The sequence below is a fragment of the Stenella coeruleoalba genome (assembly GCF_951394435.1).
Source record: "Stenella coeruleoalba genome assembly, chromosome: 11".
NCBI classification, from domain to species: Eukaryota; Metazoa; Chordata; class Mammalia; order Artiodactyla; family Delphinidae; genus Stenella; species Stenella coeruleoalba.
In genome coordinates this window covers 5,756,276-5,775,272 of record NC_137157.1, presented here as the reverse complement: position 1 = coordinate 5,775,272, position 18,997 = coordinate 5,756,276, and the positions used below count along the sequence as shown (strand labels likewise).

General features: G+C 46.0%; 1 protein-coding gene across 1 annotated transcript in view; it reads right to left on the bottom strand.

The window, feature by feature from the left end:
* EFCAB6 (EF-hand calcium binding domain 6) overlaps window positions 1-18,997 on the bottom strand; it is a 174,152-nt gene that overhangs the window by 115,365 nt on the left and 39,790 nt on the right. Inside the window, 3 exon segments of the mRNA XM_079936860.1 lie at window positions 1,758-1,926; window positions 9,965-10,125; window positions 10,216-10,275. Of these exon segments, the coding sequence (XP_079792986.1) occupies window positions 1,758-1,926; window positions 9,965-10,125; window positions 10,216-10,275 (390 nt within the window).

Below are 18,997 nucleotides of genomic sequence, written 5' to 3'. Positions count from 1 at the left end.
GGCTGAGCTGCGACTAAGCTGTAGCGAGCAAGGCAGGAGCAGGGGAGGGCGGGGGGGGCCGCTGTAACAGCCCAGGAGAGGGCGGCTGGCTGGGAGCGGGGCTGGCGAGCAGGTGCTGTATCCTGGGGCGAGTTCAAGGGGCCGACAGGCGCGGGTGATGCGCTGGATGTGGGTGTGAGAGAAAGAGGACAGTCAGGGAGGACTCCGAGACTCCAGGCCTGAAGCACTGGCGAAGAGGCTGCCCCAGGCTGAGAACGGAGCGGCTGCTGGCCGAACTTTCGGGAGAGTGCTCTGGGGCAGGAACTAGCCACGTGAACAAGGGAGCCCCTGGCTCATCGACGGCCGACGAAGCCTAAGGTGGAAACCGCTCGGCTCAGCTGACGGATCTAAAGGTGCTCTCAGGTGAGCAGGTGAGAAGCTGGCCTCAGAGTCGCGGGTGTCAGTCCCAGCTTTGCTGCCACCTACGGTCCTTCTCGAAGGCAGCCGCTTCCCCCCTCTGGAAAGTCAGAGGCAGACAGGTTGATGCCTGGTTTCCTGTGAACCTGTGAACTGACTCTGTGAATCAAGACCGCTGAGCGCCGTGGTCATTCGAGACTGTTGTGAGTCGGGGCCAGGACCGCTGCCAGGTGGCTCGGGGCTTGAGTCTAGGACAAGGCGCCCTGGGAGAGTTCCATGATTCCCGTCCATTTAGCACCCTAACCCCACTGAAGTTGCCCCCATCGGAGTTCGCAGTGACTAATTATCAGCTCTGGTCCCCCAAACCGAAATCTAGGAACCATCCTTGAGTCTTTCCTCTCCCTTACCCATTACCCCCCTTTCTCCTCACCATGCCCCGTATGCTCGCAAACATCAGATCCTCCACTTGGTGTATTTTGTGTGGGGAAGGGGAGGTCTGGACTGTTTCGACAGCCATCTAATCCCATCCCTGTGCCTCCAGCCGGCTCCCTCATCCACCCGTCCTCCACGCGGCCGCTTGGAAATGAGATAGGAAAGAGGCTAATACAGCGCCTGGCATGGGGGCAGGCGCTAGGTAATTGTAGCTACTAATATAATTGTTCTCTTCTTGGAAATATATTTCACTGCCTTCTTCTAAATTTGTCCACATGGACACTGCTACCTATTAGCTGCAATGCTCCCCTTAAAAATAGCTGAAGATGATTAGCTAGAGGGACCATAATAGGAATTTTAAGCAATCATTTAAACTAGTTCCTGAGAAGTCTATGCAGAACCCTTCAAACGGAGTCCTTTCTGGCAGAACCTCGCCAGTTCCCACAAGCACATGCAAATCAGCACTCTGAGCCTCGCATTTTCCCTGCCAGGTTTTTTCCCCACTTTCTGGAGGAACAAACCACAGCTCTGTTATCACAGCATGGCGGGGACCCCTTGCTGGCAGGGATGGGGGCCCGAGCAGCTTTGCTCCCGCCTGCATGCTGCCCCGCCACACGCAGGGAGACAGGTACTCAGCGGATGGCCAAAGAATGCAACAATGAACGCTGTGCTTGGAAAGTTTAACTATCAAAAGCCGGCCACATCCATAACAAAAGCATGCTCTGAGAAAGTTGCCAAAGACATTTTTGGCCAGAAGAATCCTTTTCAATTGTTGAAAGATGCCTAGAAATGAATCTGCTTTGCCCTGGAATAAACCCTTAATGAAAACACTTAATGTCTATCCTTTAAAGCATGTTCGTATAAGAAAACGGCTGAACTTCTTCAGGAAAGGAGGAAACACAGAAACACAAAGAAACCCATTCTCCTACCTTCTTGAAGTCATGCACATTCATCTTGCCATCAGGCTCCTTGCTGAAGTCCAGAAATCGTTTTCTGAATGCTCCGTACGGCTGCCGTATACAGTTTTTGAGTTTTTCAATAACCACATCCTTCGTCATATTCTCGGTCACAGCACTTTTACTCTCAGTGGGCTTGGCTCTAAAATCACAAGCAGGCAACAGATGCAGCAACACACTTCCTGTAGACCTCACCCATGTACGGTTCAACCCAGGACAACAAGGGGTTTACCATCCCCTTTTCACAAAGGAGGAAAGAGATGCTGAGGTCGATGGAGTGACCTGGGGACTTCTTACACACCCATGGCTTGCAGGTTCAGAGACAGGCCAGCAGCACTGTGTCAGGTAAAGCTCTCCCTGAGATGCCAGCATGTGGCAGCAGGCCAGGGTGGGGAGCTTCAGAGAAGGGGCTGCTGTCATCCTTGTGCTAAGATTTTCAGCTGTGCTTTGAGCTGGCTGAATGTGGTGTGTGACTGGGAAGACATGGCCGAAAAAAGATATTTTTGTGAACTGGGAAAATGAAAAGTCAGAGCCTATTATAGGCCTTACATTAAATAGGCTGTTTTGTGGTAACTAGATCGAAGAGGCCATCAAACAGCCGTGGGAAGGAAGGGACGTCCACAATTAAACCAAGCTGATTCACAAAACCAACTTAATTTATAAAAGACAGATCTTACGTGATGTGCTCTGGGTCTGAGCGTGAGAATGTACGTGTCACTGAAGGATAATTATTCTTCAGCTCTCCAGAAGTCTCCTGGACCCCGTTTTGACAACCATGAGATAGTCCTGGAGAACAGAGTTCTACTCCTTTCCTGCTGCTTCTGTCGGCTTCAGGAGCTCTCCAGGAATGCCCACGTTTTATGAAATGCTTAATTGCTATTACTTCTTTCACTGGTTTTTAGGAGGCAGACATATCTCATCAGAGAATATTTAACCTTTCTCTTAAAATACCATCTTTCTGCCCATTCATAAAGCAGGTACTACTGAAGTGCCCAGATATTCAAATTTCATTAGCATAGCATTAAAATATTCCCATTGCTCTACGCTTAAGAATTTTTTAAAGGGGTATGACAACGTGAAGCCGGCTGAATAGTTCTACATTGTACCTCTCCTTATGGATTTTTTATAAGCTGTGAACAAGCAAGTTAAAATAATATCTTTTCATTAGATGAAACCTATATTTTTCAAAATGAAGAAGAGCTCGAATATTCATCAGTCTGACTTTTAATAGATTTACTAAGTATGTTTTTTGTTACAATTCAGTTTGGCAATCATTTAAATAATTCTATCATTCATGTTAGAAAATGTTAACCAGTTTAACGAGTATATTTTGTAATAAATATTAAACAGTGGTAAGGAATCTAAGTTTCTGGAGAAGAATAAGTGTGAACGCAGGTACGTAATAGTTGAGAGGCAGGCGGGTTCTCTGGGAGTTGAAAGTCCTGGGTCCTTCCCGCAGGATGAGCACCATGCTTGTGAATAACCCGAGGTAAGTCCCCAAATCTCTTAGGTCTCAGTGCTTTCAATTCTAGAATTAATAGGTCAATGCAGTAATTCCTAAGATCTCTGCTGCTTGCTCTAAAACTCCCTGACTTTAACTGTTTTTACAGTTTGCCATCTTTCTTATTTAGATCATAAAATATTTAAATACTCAGTCAACAAATATTTATTAACTATCTACACTGCAATAGGCACAGTGGGGTTTTGTTTGTTTGTTTTGTTTTGTTTTGTGGTACACGGGCCTCTCACTGCTGTGGCCTCTCCCGTTGCGGAGCAGAGGCTCCGGACGCGCAGGCTCAGCGGCCATGGCTCACGGGCCCAGCCGCTCCGCAGCATGTGGGATCTTCCCGGACCGGGGCACGAACCCGCGTCCCCTGCATCGGCAGGTAGACTCCCAACCACTGCGCCACCAGGGAAGCCCAGCACAGTGGTTTTAATGAACGCTTTCATTTTGCTTTATTTTACGTCTCAGAAAGATCTGGCTGCTGCCGCTCCCCTTTTTGAAGATGTTCATTTAACAGCTGATCCTTTGGAACAGGAACTGGAGAGACAGTGGGTGGGCCATTAATTCCTAGGCATGCCAAAAGTTTCTTGTAAAGGATTCTTCCTGAAGCAATATCCTGAAACTTATTGCAGAGTCTGAATTTCACAACTAATTAGAACACACCCATTAGAATGGCGAAAAGAAGACTGACCCTACCAAGTGCCACAAAGGTTGAGGGTCACTATGACCCTCCCCCACTGCTGGTGGGATGCAAAATGCTGCAGCCACTTTGGAAGACGCTTTGGCAACTGAATAGCCACTCACCAGAGGAACCAGCTGTTCCAGCCCTAGGCGCTTAGCCGAAAGAATAAAAACGTACGTCTACACAGAGACGTGTAATACATGTGGCTTTATCTGTAATAGCAAAAACTGGAAACAAACCAAATGTCCATCAACAGGTGAATGGATCCACAAAGTGGGGTAAGGCCATGAAACAGAATTCTACTCGGCAACGACCAAGAACCACACAACAACGTGAGTGAACCACAAAATCATTACACTTGGTGAATAAGGCCTAACAAAAAAAGAGAACATCTTGTAGCCTTCCATTTATAGAAGATCCTAGAAGATGCAAAGTCATCTGTAGTGACATGGTGCTAGGTGGGTGGAAGAGATGAATTGCAAAAGGGCACAAGAAAGCTTCAGGGGGAATGAAAAAGTTCGGTATCTGGATTGACAGCGTGTGATGGGTTCACAGAGATATATACACATGATGGATTTCCTCAAATTGTATTATTTAAATATGAGTAGTTTATTGTCTGTAAGAATACTGCAATAAAGATATAATAAATGTAAAATAAAGAAAAAATTTCGTGAGAAATTTGGTATGGAATTATGGAAGTACTTTATTGGAATTTGGGGATATGCAAATATTTGAGAAAAACATAGGAAACCACTAATATGGCAGGATCTTTTTCTTTTCCAACATTTTGTTTGTTAATATTTTTCTAATCATAAACGTTGTACGTGCTCATTGTTGCAAACTTGGTAAAGGCTGAGACCCAAGAAAAAATTCCACAGATCCGTTAAAATGCACAAGGCTTAGAGCACAGTAGGTGTGGGCGTGAGCCCTGGATTCTGCCTCCCGGGGTCTGGATATCGGCTCCATGACTGAAGGTGCGATTCACGAGGTCTGGTCCGCGGACACTTCCCCGGCACAGTGAGGCCACGACTCTTTTCACATGAATACACGCTGTCATTTGTCTCTTCCACCCCGAGTCTCTGGTGCGTGTACAGCGGACCTTCCAGAGGCTGCAAGGCATGTGATCATTCCTTGCTCCGACCGCTGGTGGAGTGTGTGCTCGTGTGGGCTGCGCTCACTAACATGGTCTGAAGCTGCAGAAGCGTGTAGGGCTTCCATGAGGAGCTGGAGTGCGCTTTCAGAGCTCAGCTCAGCTTTTTTTTTTTTTTTTTTACATCTTTATTGGAGTATAGTTGCTTTACAATGGTGTGTCAGTTTCTGCTTTATAACAAAGTGAATCAGTTATACATATGTTCCCATATCTCCTCCCTCCTGCATCTCCCTCCCCCCCACCCTCCCTATCCCACCCCTCCAGGTGGTCACAAAGCACCAAGCTGATCTCCCTGTGCTATGCGGCTGCTTCCCACTAGCTATCTACCTTACGCTTGGTAGTGTGTATGTGTCCATGCCACTCTCTAGCCTCGTCCCGGCTTACCCTTCCCCCTCCCCGTGTCCTCAAGTCTGCTCTAGGAGGCCTGCGTCTTTATCAGATCAGCTTCTTTACAGCACTTTACTAGCTCCTTATGAGCTCGTGTTGTTTATCCCTGCTCTAATTTCTGCAACCTCTTTATTATCCAATAAATCCTTATTTTGAAATCCCGAAGTTTTTCCTGAGCCTACAGGGGAACACAGGTAGTAAGTGCACTCTCATCTTCTGCAATGACAGGTTAAATGCCTCAGCTTTCACTTCTCATACAGTAAGTACTGGTAGACACACTTCATACAACGGAAACCCTGTGAGGTCCTCGATAACTTTTAGGAGCATCAAAGGGTCGAGAAGCTCTGACCTGGGGCACGTGACCCTTTCTATGCTTCAGTCTCCTTGTCTATAAAATGCACATAATGAAAGTCCCCACCTCAGAGGATTACTGTACTGTAAAAATTCCATAAGAGGATCCACGTAAAGCTGTTAGCACTGGGCTGGCCTGCTGCATGTATCTGTGCTCAATAAACCACAGCTGGGATACCAGGAGCACAATATCATGATGACATGCATGTAGCCAGCGGGCAGAGCATGAGCTCCAAACTACGCTTTGCTCAGTAAGTACCAGCAACTGTTATAATTGCTTCAGTAATACTCTGTGATGAGCACTGTGTTACGTATTATAGCCACAACTGTGAGAAAACCAAAGCAATGCCCGCCTCATGGAGCTGCAGGAGGCTGGGAAAACGCTCATTCTGAACCGAGGGAACAGATCACCGAAAAGCCCAGAGGCAACAGAGAGCCTGGTGTTCTCAGGAAATAGGAAGCCAGTCAGCCCAGCTGAGCTGGGACCTGCAGGAACAGCCGCCGCACACGAGAGCTTCCCACGGGCTTGAGACTGGCTGAGAGGCTTCATGCCTATTACCTCATTTGATCCTGACCACAACTCTCTAACATTTGCAGGAGGGAGGAGGCTCAGAACTTGCCCGAGTTCACAGCTAGCTCGGGCCGAGCTGGGGTTTGAACCCAGGCAGTCTGGCTGCAGAGCCCGAGCTCTGGGGAGGCTTTTTTCTTTTTTTTAATTAATTAATTAATTTTATTTATTTACTTTTGGCTGCGTTGGGTCTTCGTTGCTGCATGCGAGCTTTCTCTAGTTGCGGCGAGTGGGGGCTACTCTTCGTTGCGGTGCGTGCGCTTCTCATTGCGGTGGCTTCTCTTGTTGCAGAGCACGGGCTCTATGCATGCGGGCTTCAGTAGTTGTGGCACTCAGGCTCAGCAGTTGTGGCACGTGGGCTCAGCAGTTGTGGCACACGGCTTTAGTTGCTCCGCGGCATGTGGGATCTTCCCGGACCAGGTCTCGAACCCGTGTCCCCTGCATTGGCAGGCGGATTCTTAACCACTGAGCCACCAGGAAGCCTCTCTGGAGAGGTTTGAGGATCCTGGCGGGCTGGGAAGCCACGCTCTGTTAAAGCATCTGGTATTTCCCTAATGGCAAGAGGACACCCAAATGCTTCAAGCAGGGTTCTAACGTGATCGTCTTTGCAGTTTAGACAAAGACTGGCTACGTAATGGAGAAGAGAATACGGGGGCTTCCATCTCAAATATCCAATTGCCTGCGCAACCAACTCACTTAAGTTCACTCATTCATTCATTCATTCATTCCGTCGCTTGACACTTAAGATGCCCTGTCCATGAGCCGGGTACGGTTCCACTGCTAGGTACCGGGACTTTGGGAGTGAAGAGACAAAGTCCCTGTGCTTTACATCCTTGGTGGGTGGCACAGGTAATAAACATCAACAAATGACAAGAGCCATGAAAAATGGAGCCGGGTGACACGTAGAGAGTACCTGGGAGGTGGGGTGGAGGGGAGGTGGAGAAGGAGGTGAATAGAGTGACCTGTCACTCTGGGTGGTGGGGTGTCACCAATCTCCTCTCCAGGTTAACATGTCCAAAATGGAACTTCTGATTGTCAGCCCTGAAACTCCCCCAGCTCAGGTGACAATCCTGAGTACCCAGATGCTCAAGCCGGAAGCTGGGGCTCATCCTCGCTTCCTTCCCACCCCACCCCAATGCACGCCCCTGGCCGTCCAAACACACCCTGAACCTCCACGTGAGCTCATGGTGTGTGTTCGTAGGAGAACTGCAGAGATAAAGGGTAGCTCCGGCGGTGGGGGTGGGGGGCTGGCGGTTCTTGCTACATCCAGCTGATTTCCGAAGGGGCTTTATCATTTACACGCCCACAAGGCACACATGGGAGGACCAGTTTCTCTACCTCCCTGCTCTGTCTTTTAACGTGTTTGCAAACAATTCTTTTACTTCAAGTGATATCTAACGCAGTTCGTATTTCCTTCTACTTATTAACCTATATTTTAAAGTGACGGCAAGTCTCAGGCTCAGAGTCCTTGGCAGATAGAGGCATCTCATTAGGATTGAATCATATTTTTTTCATGAAATGCAGTCTTAGTGTAACCTCTTTATAGCAAGTGAGGATGTTTTTACATGTATGGTGGTAAGAAAAGCCTTTAAAAAAATTAATATACTTCAGAAAAAGAGGAGTTGATATAAAGAAAATAAAATGTACTCAGGTAGAACATGAATGCCCAAAGTCTGGGCGACACCTTCCTTTTTATGGACAAGTAAACAGAGACCCCCCCAAGAGGTTCCCCTCTCTTGCCCCTTGGAAGTTGCAGTTTCCCAGGGTTCCTATTCCTTCTCCAACCTTCCCCTCAGCTGATGATCTCACCTCCCCCTGCACCGAGGAAACAGAAGTCCGGAGGGCGGGACTCCTAGGTTAGCGCCCATGCCCGCCCCTCTTCCTGGCCTGGCTCCATCTATCAACACCTTTTCTCTCCAGCCTCTGGCTTTCCACTAACTTCTCCTCCCAGCCCACAGACAAGCACAAAGCCTGTCTGTGAAGCAGGTGAACCCTTTCTCAGCACTGCATCCTCCACTCCACAAGCACCCCTGGCACCTGCTGGGGGGTCCACCCGCCCCTCCCAGCCCTGGCCCCTGCTCAGCCCACCTGCTTCCCGTGCGACGTGGGACCTGGCTGGCCTCCTCCTGCCCCGTTAGCCCCCGGCACCGCCCTTGCTGTCCCCTTGCCCCAACCTTCTCGGCCTCCTTTGCTGCTGGACCAGCCAGGGCCCTGGGTGTCTGGTGGTGCTCTGCCAGGTCCCACCTGCAGCCCTCTCACCTCAGATAGTCCCCCATCCACCCCGGACAAATGCTTGCTGAACGAATGAACCAACCGTTGGTGTGAGGACGCTGGAGTCTCATCACGGCCCAGACTCCTCTCTGAGCCCCACGCCTCCTGGAGATTTTCCCGTGTTTTCACCCCGACTGGCTGACTCCTTCTGTGTTCTCTCACTGGCCAGCAGCCCCTGGCATCATTGCAGACTCCTTTCCCCCCTCTGCCATCAGCCTCCCGGTCCAGAGTCACCAGGTCTGTCCTTCTACTGCCCAGACCTATCCCAAAGCAGTCGCCCCCTGCAGTCCTCTGCCGCCCCCTCCTTTCAAGCCCCTTCTTTCCCTCTCTCCCCATTATGTCTGCTCCCCTCACCGGAGCCAGAGCAATCTTTATCTTTATCAACTATGTTTCAGGTCACTTTAAGTCAATGGAATGTAAAGAAAAACAATAAATAAGATTTTTAACGTTCCAGTTGGAAGGAATGAGAGAATCGCTGTGATTCCACTGGATTTCCACCCACAGTGATCTCCCAGATCACTGCCCACACGCTGGGAAACACCGGCCCCCGTCCCTGAGGCCGTGCAGCTCTGAGTCCTGGGACAGCAGCAAGTGGGTGGCAGGCGGCATGTCGGAGGCGTCATCCCCTGCAGAGCGCCGGCTCGGCCTGCAGGTTGTCAAGGTCATCTGCAGAGAGGGAATGCCCCAACGGGTGAGCCCCTCCGTGTGGAGGCTGAAAGGGACACCAGGCAGGGGACCCCTGGGACCTTCAGGACACCGTTCTCTTCTTTCTCTGATATCCCTGTCCCCCCACCCCTGCCCCCAAGCTTCAGCTCATCCACCACAAATTAAGTTTTAAACTAAAACGAAAGAAAAGTATAATTCAAGTTACCATTTATGGGCTGGCTGATCATAGCCAGACGCCCCGGGAGGTTAAATGGCATAACGATTAAGAGCATAGGAGTCACGCAGACCAGAGGAGAACCCAGGCTCCACTGACTAGCTGTGTGACTCCAAGGAGGTGCTTGACGTCTCCAGGCCTCCATTTCCTTATCCACGAAAGGAATTGTCATAGCTGCCCTACACGCCTGTGGTGAGGACTACATGACAGCATATATGCCAGACTTTCAACCAACGCCCGACGCTCAGTACAGACTCAATACATAGGAGCTATTATCAGCACTACCTACTAACATGGCAAAAAAAAAACGTAGAAAAAGGTTTAAAACTGTAAAACAGACTTTATGGAAAACACGGCATGAATTAATTTCGTTACCAGAAAACTTACTTTACTAAATGCTCGGTTGTTAAAAATGGGCAGAAAACGTGCATGATTTTCTTGAAGTTATTTCGCCCAATGAGCCCTGTGTCTCCAAGGTCATGTGACCGCAGCATATTATAGAAAACGTGTAGATTCCTGGAAATGGAGTCATGAACAATTTCTTCCACCTAACAGAAAAAACAAACATATTTACCAAGCTGCACGTTTGTAACCTGGGGTGGTAGCATCTTGGGGCCACATGGGAAAGCGTTACTTACCGAATCCCAAGCCAGGAAGAGAGGTGCCTTGGTGTCTTTACAGGAGGATGTTGTGCTTAGCTAATTGGGAAAGAGAAAATATATAAAGACAAATCACTCATAAAGGCAGTAGGAGCTTTGGAGGCAGGTGGACTTGGGATTGGCAGCTTTGTCCCTGATTATTAGCCAATAGCTTTAGACCTTGAGAAGTGAGCTTGCTCCCCACCCCCAATCCCCATCTGGCAATGGGGTAATAACATTTAACTTGTGCTTATTTTTAAGAAGTACAGGAAACATGAAAAAATCCATCACCTAGAAATCAAATAAATGCAAAGTGAAAGAATAATGAGATGACATTTTTGCCTATCAGAATGGCAGAAATAAAAAAGGAAGCAAACTGCTAGTGTTGAAAATGGATAACATCAGACAATTTGATAATCTACAGCCTCTAGAGTAACAGTGACTGTCTCTGGGGAGTGGCTGGGGACAGAGGTAGAGGGAAAACTCACTTCCACTGTATTCCCTTCTGCATCTTTTGCATTTTGTACTTCATACATATATTCAACTTTTAAAATAAAACATTAAAAAAATATATAAAATTTTTATTCCATTTCTGGAAATTTATACTAAAGAAATTATCATAGGATGATTTAAAAAAGGAGGCAATACAATATTCCTTGCAGCAAAATTTATAAAAGGAAGAAAAATGAACACCCAGATTATAAGAGCAGGGAATACGCTGCATCTTTTAATATTACATAGCAGAATTTTTACTGACACTAAGGGTTAACAATACGTTAATCAATGACAAACTAAAAAGTCACTAATTATATGGTCTCATTTTAAAATAAAGTAGATACTATATATGAAAGTATACATATATCCAGTTCATCAAATTATATACATTACATATGTGCAGTTTTTATATATCAATTATACCTCAAGAAAGCTGCAAAAAATCATATGCCTGTGTAGGTATAAAGGTTTGGAAGAATACGCAACAAAGTGTAAGAGTGAGTAACAATGTAACACAATTCCTCAATGTTAGAATTAGCAGTGATCTTAAGTTTCTTCTATTTGCATATCTCTGCGTTCTAACGTTTCTAATTCACTTGTTTATATTAACATACACTCAACAAACTGCTTTGTGAGTGCTGCTGGCACTGGGCTATGCCTGTGGGTACAATGGGCAGTAAAACCAGAAAGGCCTCCGCCTTCCTGGAGGCACGACAACATCGTGACAGAAACGTGACCCTGTGACTGGCACAGGTGTGTGAGGTTGATGACTGCAAGACAGGCTTCATCAGAGGGGTCAGGGAGGGTCCCTGGAGAATGGGCCCTGGACCAGGGAGCAGGAAGGGGATCCTGGCAGGAGCTGCACTGCCGAGGATGGTGGCGGGAACCTGGGGAGCCTGAGGACCCGAGCGGTGCGGCGGTGAGGAGACCCCGTGAGAGGTGGCAGGGCTGGACCACGTGGCACCTCATCAGCTACGTGGGGAAGTTCTGCTTTATCCTGCGGGTCCCAACGCCATTAGAGGGTTTGCAGCCTGGAGGCTGACAGCATCTGACTTAAGAGTAGGCAGAGACCACGCTGCTGGCCACATGGAGAGCAGTCTGCTCACATGTCTGTATTTCTGTTTTTAAAGAAAAAAAGGTGCCTATGTGCAGGGCTGCTGTGACAGTCAGAGGTGATGATTTCAAAAGCTAACACAGGGTCTGTCCCACAGCAGAATTCTGGAAAAGTTGCAGCTCTTCATTTTTGTGGGTAAAAGAGCTCTGGGACTCACTTTTGAATCAGAGTTCGAGAAGGATTGAGTGACATGGTTTAGGATGTGCACAAGGTGGGCATTCAGGAAGCCATAATTTTTTTTTTTTTTTTTTTTTTTTTCGGTACGCGGGCCCCTCACTGTTGTGACCTCTCCCGTTGCGGAGCACAGGCTCCAGATGCGCAGGCTCGGCGGCCATGTCCCACGGGCCCAGCCGCTCCACGGCATGTGGGATCTTCCCGGACCGGGGCACGAACCCGTGTCCCCTGCATCGGCAGGCGGACCCTCAACCACTGCGCCACCAGGGGAGCCCAGGAAGCCATAATATTGAAACCAAAACCTAATCTGTACCTGGCAAAGAAAGTCTTTAACAAACATTTCAACGAGACTCTGTTAGGGCTTACTGCACGCATTATCTGAAACTAATCTGATTTTTTAAAGTTCTTAAAATGTTAATAGCTATTAAAGTTATAGAAGTATTTTTAATAATAAAACCATCAACTTTTCAGCCAAAAGAAACAAATACTAAAAGTAAGTGTTTGTCACTAGAGGCAATAAGCAGTGTTTGTTTTTGTTTCTACTGCAAGACATGATTGCAAGAGCAGTGCCTTTGCAATGCTGGGAAAAGGAGTCACATCGGCATATAAAGTGCTGTCACTCAAGGGAAAGTTTTCAGAAATGTCAAAGAGCATCCTTCAATGAGATTTAAAAACTCAAAGTTAAGCAACTTTTAAACGCAACTCTTACTTAAACATTAACGCAGCTGAAAAATGTGCTCACCCATTTATTTAAACCATGTTTCACCTGCATCTCTTATTTCACGAAGAACACTTAAGTTGCCTGCCGTAAACAGAAAAGCGAACGTGAAGTTGTTGTAAAACTCACCTTAGGGTTCTCTTCAAGCAGTTCAATAAACGTGCTGACGTTGACCCATCCGGTGCACCCAGGGTCAAGCGTTTGCACTAGTTCTTTGAATTCTGAATCACTTATTTTTACAACCATGCAATTTAGAATATGTCGCAATTCTTCCCCGTTATATGTCCATCAGGTTTCTGAGCATGAGAATATATAAGGGAATTTTTTAAAAAGAGAAAAAAGGAAGCAAGAGCATTACGTGTATTTAGCAGCACTTAATAAAGCATGAGTTTGGGCCAGATAGAATTATGACTTGAAACACGAGTACCTCAACGGATGGTCATCACTGTATAACCCACGTGCCAAGAGCGGTGGGGGAAGGGAATCTAGAACTTTGCAAGCGCAGGTCCTACAAGGTTCTCTGCCAGGACACGGCAGGAGACGGTCTGAAGAGAGGAAGGAGGCTGACCCTTTGCCCAGGGCAGGAGGTCCTACAAGGTTCTCTGCCAGGACACGGCAGGAGGAAGGAGGCTGACCCTTTGCCCAGGGCAGGCTGAATGCTGGCACATTCGCAGGGCACCCCAACCCACCTGAGGGCCCTGCGGCTCAGCCTCATGGGGCACAGAACTTCCTGGAAATTCAATTACAACTAGCCGATTCACTAAGAATATTAACCATGCTCGTTTTCACTACCACCAACCTCATCACTTACATAAATGTACAGTTACTTAGTGAGAAAAAATTTCAGCCGTGCTGCATAAAGAAAACATTATGAGCAAAATACCGCGAGGCAAATTTCTTCCCCCAGAATAAAAAATTACCAATAAGTAAATTGAATATCAAAACCGAGAGAAACTGGGCTTCCCTGGTGGCGCAGTGGTTGAGAATCTGCCTGCCAATGCAGGGAACACGGGTTCGAGCCCTGGTCTGGGAAGATCCCACATGCCGCGGAGCGACTGGGCCCGTGAGCCATGATCGCTGAGCCTGCGCATCTGGAGCCTGTGCTCCGGAACAAGAGAGGCCGCGATAGTGAGAGGCCCGCGCACCGCGATGAAGAGTGGTCCCCGCTCACCACAACTAGAGAAAGCCCTCGCACAGAAACGAGGACCCAACACAGCCCAAAATAAATAAATAAATTAATTAATTAAAAAAAAAAACTGAGAGAAACTGTTTACTGGAAAAGCAGGGGAAATAAAGAACCCTACCTCTTCATAGGGAGATATTGTGAATACCAGTGTGACCAAAGACTTGTGAAGTAATAAAGCCGTGTATAAATGTCAACTGTGACTTTGGGGTCCAAGATCTGAAAAGGATATAAGGTCCTCTTGGAGAAAATTAAGTAATTTAGAGGATATGTGCAGGGCACTTTTTGGTTTGGGAGTGACAATTGTTTAATGTCCAAATGGGAATCATTGACAACCAATATTTATAATTTTCAGTAAATTTATCAACGATCACCACTATCTAATTCCAGAATATATTCATCACCCCGAAGAAACCTTGTGCGCATTTGTACTCACTCTCCATCTCCATCTCTATCCTAAGGCAACGAATCTACTTTCTAACGCTCTGCATTCGCTTTTTTCTGGATATTTCATGTAAACAGAATCATACGGTATATGCCTTGTATGCACCTTCCGTCTGGCTTCTATCACCTACTGTAATGGTTCTGAGGTCCATCCATGTACTGCGTGGATCGGCATTTTGTTCCTCTTTATTCCTGATATTACTATTCCACTGTATGACAGAGCACATTTTGTTTACCTTGTCATAAGCTGATGACCATCTTGATTGTTTCCAGTTTAGAAATTATGAAGAATGTTACTATGGACTCTTGCACACAAGCCTTTGTGTGGACACCTGTTTCTATTTCTCTTGCACAGATACCTAGGAGTGGAACTGCTGGGTCATGTGGTAAATTTCCACTGAAATTTTTAAGAAACTACTATGTTGTTTTCCACAGCAGTTGCACCATTTTCCATCCCCACCTGCAGTGTATGAGTTCCATCTCCACAATCTCGCCAACACTTATTGCCGTCTGTCTTTCTGATAGTAGACATCCTAGGGGTGTGAAGTGATATATCTCATTGTGGTTTTGATTTGCATTTCCCTGATGACTAATGACATTGAGCATCTTTTCATGTGCTATTTGGCCACTTCTATACATTCTTTGGTGAAATGTCTATTAAAATCTCTTGCCCATTTAAAAAATCAGGTTGTCTTCTTATTGAGTCCTAAGGGTTCTCATCTATTCTAGATACAAGTCCTTTACCAGATATATAATTTACATATATTTTCTCTCAGCCTGCCATTAATGGCATCTTCTGAAGCACAAAGGTTTTAAATTCTGATTAGTCCAATTTACAGATTTTGTTCTTTTATGGATCATGCTTTTAGTGTTACATCTAAGAAATATTTGCCTAACACGAGGTCACAAAGATTTACACATATGTCTTCTTCTAAGACTTTTACCGTTTTAGCTCTTACATTTAGGTCTATTGTCCATTTTCAGTTAACTTTTGTACATGATGTAAAGAAAATGTCTAAATTCATCTTTTTGCATATGGATATCCAATTGTCTCAGCACCATTTGTTGAAAAGATTATCCTTTCTCCTACTGAATTGGCTGAAAATTAATTGACCATAAACGGAAGTGTTTATTTCCATACTCACAATTATGTTCTGTCAACCACTAAGTCTATCCTATGCCAGTACCACACTGTCTTTATTACTGTCGCTTTATCCTAAGATTCAAAGTCTGGAAGTTTAAGTACTCTAACTTCCTTCTTCTTGTCCAAAATTGTTTTGGCTATTCTGCCACCTTTGCATTTCCAAATGAATTTTTAAGATCAGCTTTTCAATTTCTGGGAAAAAGCCAGCTGGGATTTTGATGGGGTTTGCATTGAATCTACAGATCAATCTGGAGAGAATTTCCACCTTAATACTATCGATTCTTCCAATCCATGAATATGGAATGCCTCTTCACTTATTTACGTCTTCTTTTCCTTTCAACAGTTTTTTATAATTTTCAGTATACAAGCCTGGCACTTCTTCTCTTAAATTGACTCCTAGGTAATTTATTCTTTTTATGCTATTGTGAATGGAATTGCTTTCTGAAGTTCATTTTCAGATTGTTCATTGCTAATTTATAGAAATATAACTGATTTTTGTATATTGATCTTGTATCCTGTGACCCTGATGAGTTCATTTATTAGTTCTAGCAGTTTGTGTGTGTGTGTTCGTTCCTTAGAATTTTCTATTACAATATCATGTTGTCTGTGAATAAAGACTGTTTTATTTACTTCTTTCTTCCCAATCTGTATGCATTTTATTTCTTTTCTTTCCTGATTACACTGTCTAGAACTTCAGTATAATGTTGAAAAGAAGTAGCTAGAGCTGATATCATTGTGTTTTTCCTGATCTCAGGAGGAAAGTATTTAGTCTTTTACCATTAACTATGCCGTTAGCTTTGGGTTTATCATAAGTGCCCTTTATCAGGTTAGGGAATTTCTTTTCTATTCCTAGTTGGTTGAAAATTGTTATCCTGAATGAGTGTTGAATTTTTCAAATATTTGTTTCTGCATCTATGATCATGCAGCTTTGTCCTTGTTTCTATTAATATTTTGTATTACATTAATTGATCTTTTGGAAGTTAAACAAACCTTGCAGTCTTGGGATAAATCTCACATGGTCGTAGCATTTCATCCTTTTTACATGTTGCTGGATTCACTTTGCTAATACTTTTTTGAGAATTTTTGCAACTATATTCACAAAGGATATTGATCTGTGATTTTCTTTTCCTGTGATCTCTTTGTCTGGCTTCGGTATCAGGATAATATTGACCTCAGAGAATTAGCTGAGAAGTGCTCCTGCTATGCCTTCTGAAAGTTTGTAAAGGATGGCTGTTTGTATAAGCAATCTTTCTAGCCTTCAATGTAGAGAATTTTGCACGTTTTTCGTTAGATATATTTCTAGGTATTTGGTTTTTTAAAATATTTTTAGAAATGATATTTTAAAACTTCTTTTTCTAATTGCTTACTGCAGGTTATAGCAATATTATTGATCTTTGCATATTGACCTTGTATCCAATGACCTTCTCAATTCTATTATTACTTCTAATATTTTTTGGAAGATTCTTGTGGACTTTCTATGTATAAAGTCATGTGAGCTGCAAATAATAACACCGAGAATAAGAGTACGTGAACAGGCAGAGTACAGATTGTTTCCGGGCGCAGGAAAATGAGCCACAGCTGATGTAAATGGCAGTGACCAGGGTGATGGGCCCGCGTGGAGGGAGGATGCCAGTGTGCGGAGGCAGCACACACAGCTTCTAGGAGCGGCTCTAAAGCATCTTCTAACAGCTCTGCGCCCCTCTCTACATCAGGGGGACCTGCTTCCCAGGGCTGCCCTCTGTGGCTAGGCAACATGCCATCCCTGCCCACTCCTGGCTCTCTCCCTCTGCTCTCCTTCTCCTTCCAGGTCCCAGAACGTGGCCAAGACCCAGGTAAATGGTCAGAGGGGTTGGAGCCGGCATGTCAGTCGGAAACCACGCCCTCTGCAGCTCTCAAGTATCTGATGGCCGTGGCTCTCGTGTGATGCCCCAGAGGGTAAGCTCACTGTCAGCAGGGACTTCACCTCGTTCATCTATGAGCTCGACCTAAGTGCCCATGGCCGGGTCCGGCGTGGGGCAGGCACTCAATCCCCCACCTTCTCAGGTGTGTCCGTCAGTCTGTCTGCCGAGCGGTACATCAGTGACATATTTGGCACGGTAAGCATTATTACAGTCCTCCATTAGCGGAGATGAAGATTTCACTATTTTTAATTAAATTACTTCTTCAATATACTAATACAAGCTGAGGGGGATGAACACACGGAAGCCTTCGTTTATCTTAAAGAGGTGGCCCACCCGACGTGCTAGCAGGTGGCTCAGCGCAGGGCGGAACGCGCCCGCTCTGGAGCAGCCGGTTCGAATCCTGGCCCCATCACTCACTAGCTGGGAGCCTCAGGCCGGGCACGCGCCCCCACGTTCCTTTCCTCAGCAAATGAGGATGAAGTGAAAGAACTGAATGAAGATGATGACAGTGTCCACCTCACAGAGGTGCTGAGAGGCCGAAGTGAGCGAATACGAGAAAATCACTGAAGACAGGGCCCGGCACACAGTCAGTGGCACTATTCCTGTCCATCCTGAGAGAACAGGTCATACAGGCATAAAGACTAATGACAGCTGGTGTACCAACTAAAGCGTCTCCCCCACGAAAGCAGGACCCCAAACCTTGGAATCCACACTGTGCAGTGGCATTCTAGATGGACAGAGGTGCGGCGCTGCAGCCTCCGGAGCAGAGAGCAAACCCCGGACCCATAGGTCCACCTCCAGGCCCTGGGAGCCTCCCCAGAGCCCTGCCCCACAGCGCAGACTGCCCCTCGCTCGGCAGACTTCGCAAGGTAGACACTGAGGCCGAGCAGCTCCGCTTTGGTACTCGCTCATGTATGAGTCTGAGGCAAAGTAATTCATCGCACTCCTGGTTAGTTACTAGAGATTCAGTTATTGGATGTGCTCAGTAAATAACTAACTTGGGAGATATTGCTATGTACCAAAAGCATCCGAATGCTGCTTTCTAAAATAAACATGAAAGTGGGACCGGAGCTAATGCTTCAAGCAGAGTCATGAATCAGCCTCCCTTTGCAGTACAACTAAGTAAGTAAACAGGCTGTTCTGGAACTAAGAGAATGTTCCTGTCACGGGCTACAGTTGGTTATGAACCCATACACTCTAGGGTGGGACGAGGGAGGACGGGTCAGCAGGCCTGGATTAGTCCTTAATTAAACAGCTGATGATGACTAGTCACTCGATTCTTAACAATCTTGACACACGTGTTCTCACCCCCTGGCATTTATATTGCAGTAAGTTTTATGTCTTCTATCCTTCCAACTAGACCCAGCTCTTGCGGTCAGGCTTTGTATCCCTAAGGACTCAATATTTCCTAGCATGTAACGGGAGCACAAAAAATATTTGCTGAGTGGATAAATGGACGAATATACAGTTTTTATTGGTCCTGTTTTGAGTATTAGCCTTCTTTGAAACAATGAATTTTTCACCAGAGAAGGGTTTCAAAGTCTTACAGAGTTGGGGCTTCCCTGGTGGCACAGTGGTTGAGAATTTGCCTGCTAATGCAGGGGACACG